Genomic DNA, 6,155 nt, shown 5'->3' with positions numbered 1-6,155 from the left:
AGTTCCAGACATTCCAGTATCCATTTATTTATATTTATTAAGCTTGTTTTGTTGTATCTGAATATCTGGCTCTGAATGCTCCACTATGTTCATCAGCTAGTCAGTAACTTTGTCTGCTATTCAGTGCTGTGCAGATAGTGGGGTTTTTCCCAGGGTGTTTTTAGCTGAAAAGAAACTGCCTGGAGAGGTGATTGATGATAGTGGTTACAATGAAAAAAAAAGTTCCGTTGTGAAAGCAAACAACAACAACAGACAGAAAGACGCCAAATGCTCTGTGGAGCTGAGGAAAACTGCAGAGTTGGGTGATAATTCCCTGCGAGCAACCTCTTTCACATTACAGTCATTTAATCCCTTGTTAATAAAAACAAAAGTTGTTTAGTGCAGCCATAATCTCAGAGCAGCATACCTGGCGCTGAACAGTTCTTCTGCTCCGTTTCATTGTCTGGTACTGAAGCCATTAGTCGTCTTCCCCAGTGTTCAGCGTCCGGATGTCCCTCCACCAACATCCCGTGGCCTGCAACAGAAGATAAAACAGCTTTACTTACCATACATTAAACAGAAATATAAATCTAAGCTTAGTAGTAACTAGTAAGTAGTTAAGCATCCAAGTATACTGTTGGAGGTTAATAGATCTCCTCGAATGATTCTACAAGCGTTTTCTTTCGATCCAGGGGACCCCTAAAACTCCATTTTGCATATTTTTAAAATAGCAATCAAAACCAACATGGCCGCTATTGTAAGAGTATGTTTCACGAGCCGAAACATCCATGATCACGGCCATTAATCCAAACAAGGTCGATTTCCTTTAATCCCTTAAAAGTTTTTGCGCTTATGTAGATATGACGTTTTCATCTGGCGGCAAAAATAACTCATCAACATGCAGCTGCTGTGCCATTATGTTTTGGGCAGGGAGAGTGGGAGGAGGAGCATACAAAGTTTCATTTTTCATTAAACTGCTCTTAAGCCTCTGTAATGAGGACATAAAAAAAAAAAACTGCAGTCCCAAATCTATTATGTAAAGTCATGGCAGCGAGCTGAGCAGCGCTTTAAACTTGAGTTTTTTGTAAAATGTCACCATACAAATGCAAAATAAAATGTTGAACTGAGCAACTTGGGCAGAATGATTAAGAGTATCAGTGGATACATGGTTATGAGCAGATCACTAGGGAATACACTGAAGACCGTCTGTGTCTGATTCATATACGAGTTGTTCATCAACAGACTGGATTTTAGCTGTAGCTTACACAATGCCTGGGAAAGATTTTCTATACAGCAGAAGATCTCAGTGTATGTAAATCTCTCCCTGACCATGTGACTGTCTCCGTGTGGCCACTCAGGAGGCTAATTCCCCTTCTGGCAATTACTTTGAGGAAGCAACGGTTGAGAGAAAGGACAACTGCTACTTTAAATGTAACAAATTGAAGAACACTGACCTAAAAACAATCTAGGAACATTTTACTGATCATAGCGCTCAAATGTTATATAGAATATAGTAGAGCTAAACCAATAAATATACAGCTATTATCATACATACATATCATAAATATGTATATTCAAAAAAGGACCAGTGTATAGGATTTACTGGCATCTAGCAGCGAAGTTGATGCTTGCAACCTTCTGAATACAGCTCAGCCTTCCAAGTGTCTAGGAGAAACTACAGTGGCCGCAAAAAATGTAAAAGGCCCTATCTAGAGCCAGAGTTTGGTTGGTCCATTCTGGGCTACTGTAGAAACATCTGAAGAGGTCAAAACTGCATCAACACTTGTATATAGACGCTTTAGTCTCACAATAAAGTTGTTCTATATACTACTAAGTTTTGACCTCTTCAGACTTTCCCCCCCCCCTTTCCATGCACCTTGGAAGTGGGTGAAGTTGTAACAGAAACTCTGCGTCAACTGTAAAAACTTGGCGGTTTCAACATGGTGGACACTGTGGAAGAGGACCTGTTCCCTCTGTAGATAAAAGTGTCTCATTCTAAGGCAACGAAAACGCAACAATTCTTATTTTCAGGTGATTAAACACCAATGAAAACATACTTATGAGTATTATATTCCATTTCTGCAAATAGATCCTCCTTAATGTTACACACTGGACCTTTATGGCAATAATATTTTTTTTGTTTGCTTGAGGGCAGTATCAGTCCAACTACAAAATATTGTGTGTGAAAAATAAAAAGAACCCAAGAGCTTTCCCACATCGCAGATTAAAATACATAGTTTTAGGCCCTGTTGCTGTTTGGTTCTCTCCCACCTCCACCGGTAACACACTTCTGAAGTAATCTACCTGGATCAAATAGTGTTCTTGAGGTACTGACACTAAAGTCTTCATTAGATAGGCTTTCAATCCAGTATAGTTAGACAGCCTGATGATCAGCAGGCGCTGGACAAACAGACTGTACACAAGGCGACTGCAGCTGCTTCCCACAGCTCTCCAATCCAAAAGACCAAACCCTCCAGTCATCACTCCAACCTGTTCCTCCTCACTAAACAACCCAGTTTCACTCTAGCAATGCTCACAATAAAAACACTGTCCAATTTAATGCCAGGGGAAGAACATGGATGCCAATTTGCAAAACACAACAAGCATGTGGTGCAGCATGCCAGGAGATGATCACTTCTGTCATACTCTGCAGGGGGCACATGAGCTGATCTTTCACATTTACACAACAAAAAAGGCTTTGGACATAGTGGATTATTTTAGTTTTGGAACATTATGCATGACAGTGCTTCTAAATGCAATTTCTCCAGGCTGTTTGTACAATCACTTGACCATAACTATGAAATCTGGTCGAAAACTAAAACAATCATGTGCGTGATGACGGGCTGTTCGTTGTACTGCGGTCTGCCTGCTGAGCATCTGATAGGTAGAAAAATAAACATGTGATTCTTACGGACTTCTAGGCAGGCTGGGGGTAAGAGAAGGGCTGCAGTCTCTTTTGGACATGACTCACTTTAATTAATTGTCTTATTCTTCATGTTCAGTGACCACAGTGTTTTGGTAAGATTTTGATTACCCCAATCAAACCCCTGTTAGTTTGTCAGCAGTTAGTTTTACTGGTATAGTAGATGCAACAATTAATTGATTATTATTAATTGTGAAAATGCCAAATAGTATGTAGTTCTTTATTTCTAGCCTCATAAAAGTGAGTCTGTTTTCTTAGTGTTCTCTAATGATAATGGACATTTTTCACAATTTACTGTTTTATGGACCAAATGAAACAAATATTTTCTTTAATTGCTCAGAATTGGTGGACATTTACATTCCTTGTGATTTAAAGTTACTTTATAGATACACACATCTTACACGTGTTACACTATCTTCGTTTCCCAGGAACTAGAAACCTTTGGACCCACGCACGGTCTAAATTAAGTCCCAGGAACATTATATCCCCCAAAAAGTTCCTGCTGGGTGGTAGCACTACAGGAACTTTGGGTGTTGGGTTTGCAGTGATGACCATTTCTGATTTTGGTGCTTCAACACATCAACATGCAAGTACAGAAGAAAGCACATGACAGATGGGCTGACACGCGCAAAAATGGTGCATAAAAACATTTGAGGTCAGCAGACTAACTTGCCTAATCTTCTTAAGACTGCGGTGGAAAAGCTGATAACAGGCTGAAAGAACCTTGAAAAATAGTTTCCAGGACTAAAAGTTACTTTGTTACTTTGGGTGGAAACGCAGCTACTGTTTGGTATACAAATAGCACCCACAACAACCTGAAATTCTGATAACTACAGTGCAAAGAAAAGAGACACTAAATACACTTGCTACTTTCAAGCAGAAACAAAGAACTTAGCTCAAACAGGATAAAAGAATAAAGGGCTGCAATTACACCTCTATCAGACTATTGAGCAGCAGAGGGAGACAAGAGTGTGCTAGCAACAATAGCACAGTGGTAATGTCATCCTCCACATCTGTTCCATCAGCTCAGCGGGGAGATGGACCAAGGTCCAAGGCTGTGCTCTCCCTATATGATTATTCACCTTCCTGTTGCCAAAAACATCGACAGCCCCCGGCCATCACAGTCAGCCTGCTGCAGCTACCTGTGTGCTGAGCCCTGCCCTGCTTCTCAAAAAAACAAAAAAAACACCTGTTCTACTCCCCCATGTGGAGCTCCATTTTACACACAAACACACACACACACACACTCAGCATGCACAACAGCATGTTGCGCCCCACCCCTCTTTATGGAGATGTAACCCTGGAGTAGTACATCAAATCCCATCCATCTGGACCGTTCAGCATGTCAACACTCCCCCCACACTGCTATCAATCAAACATGTGGCAAACAGGGCACAGGTTGTACTGTGACATGGCAAACGCTTGTTCCCATTCTGATGGCTGAAAGATGAGAAGGCCACAGCTATTCAATTAGGCAGATCTGATTATGGCGAGCTTTGGGTCTCATGGGTTGGGGGGGGGGGAAGATTTCTGGTTCTCTCACATCATACACTTCTCATGCATGTCACCTTGAAATCCCACCATCACCCACAACAGCTGCTGGCGGTCAAAATTCACGAGAAACGCCTTCTGTCAAATACCTCCACATGACAGTCATTGTGTGGGTCAAGCCAACTTGATTAAATGAAAAAAAAATAAAATAAAAAGGCAAGCCATTAGTGACCAAGGGGGGGGGGGCTTACTTTGGCTCCCATTGCCTGCCTTTGGAGATAAGAGATTTGCACTCGCCTGTATGATATCATTCCAGAATAATCTTTTAAGCCTCTTGTTGTTTTTAATGTAATTAATAAAACTCCCGATACATCCGTTAGAGATCTATGGTCAGGCAGTAGTTGTGGTGAATTTACAACTGCTTTCAGCCCTGGGGCCTAAGTGGTTGCAGAGGGACAGATCCCAGGACAGGGTCTGGGGATGAGGCTTAAGGTTAGAAGCACTTTGAGGGTGAAAATTCTTTTAAAAAAATAATAAAAAGACCTCCTCCTCTTTTATGCCCACATGGGAAAAAAATAAAATAAATCAGATTCAAATGCAGCAGCGAGTCTGTCCCACACTAAAAAGGTTTCAGTTGGCACCCAACATGTTACTTATTGTTCCCTTCATATGAACTGTGTTTTGTAGAGTTAACCTCTGACACCAGGGGTGTGGACAGATATTCTCCACTGACGAAATGTCAAGGTTGCTCCTTAGATTACATAACTGTGTGTGAGGCAGTGTGGGATGTGTTTGCACGGGCCTGAGGTAAGAGTTTTGACATGTGTGCATGGGAGGGTATGTTGTTTGCAGTGTGTGTGCCTGCATGTGGGCATCACACGCATCACGCATGATCAGCCATCTGAGTCGTTTGCTCAGCGCACACCTCAGGCATCAGCTATGAATATTGCAACATTCAAGCAAAAGCATCCCAGTGTTTATGACCCCCCCCCTCCCTTTAAATGATCGTCGGTGGCCTCTGCGTAAAAAATCAGCATCCCTCGATGGCCATGCGGAACCTGGAAGCGTGCTGATGCTCGAGAGTGATTGAGGTGATCCAGTGTGTGCAATGGTGTGTGAAGCACCGGGCCACGACGCGATGATAGCCAGCATTAAACCACGCATCCTGAGCTCCGGTGTAGTGTGACCGACGATGCGCCTGGCGCTCAAACGAAAAAAAAAAAACCAAACAAAACACAAAAAAACGGCAGAGACAGATTCACCGCCAAAAATTGCGTTTCCCACCTGGGCTCGGTTACTTGATCGCTGTGTGCATGTGCAGCACGAAAGTGTGCGTGAGCCGTGATTATGAGCCTTCCTTGCAAATTTAAAAAAAAAAAAAAAACGTGCAGCCGCCACGGCGCGCACACTGCGGCATATACTGACAAACAGACTCCCAACACTGAGATATAAAAAATAAAGAAATGCTGTGACCTGACATTAACGTGTGCAGCTGACTTTTTCTACGGAGAGTGATGGTGGATCTTGTTCCATTTACTGCTATTTTAATTCAAAACTACACACTAAAACCCCGCAAGGAGCAGCGGCACAGCGTAAGCGTTTCGGACAGGAAGACGGACCTGCTCCTATCTGACCATACAAACGAATATTGCGTTAACGCTTTGATCCCATGCCCTTGACATTAAAGCGTATTGGTCTGTTTCTGTGATCGATGAGAGCTAGCTCTATAAATTACAATTAACTAGTGTGTGTGTGTGTGTGT

The 6,155-nt window shown here is 42.3% G+C and overlaps 1 protein-coding gene across 1 annotated transcript in view; it reads right to left on the bottom strand.

The window, feature by feature from the left end:
• slc24a4b (solute carrier family 24 member 4b) overlaps nucleotides 1-514 on the bottom strand; it is a gene marked incomplete at its 5' end in the record, with an annotated part of 26,471 nt that extends 25,957 nt beyond the window's left edge. Inside the window, 1 exon segment of the mRNA XM_035678739.1 lies at nucleotides 407-514. Within this exon segment, the coding sequence (XP_035534632.1) occupies nucleotides 407-514 (108 nt within the window).
• Nucleotides 515-6,155: the final 5,641 nt, after the last annotated feature.

Source organism: Morone saxatilis, unplaced genomic scaffold (genome assembly GCF_004916995.1).
Source record: "Morone saxatilis isolate NCDOM2014 unplaced genomic scaffold, NCSU_SB_2.0 Contig7, whole genome shotgun sequence".
Lineage (NCBI taxonomy): Eukaryota > Metazoa > Chordata > Actinopteri > Moronidae > Morone > Morone saxatilis.
Note: the sequence above shows the minus strand (reverse complement) of the source record. Positions and strands in the feature narration are given on the sequence as shown.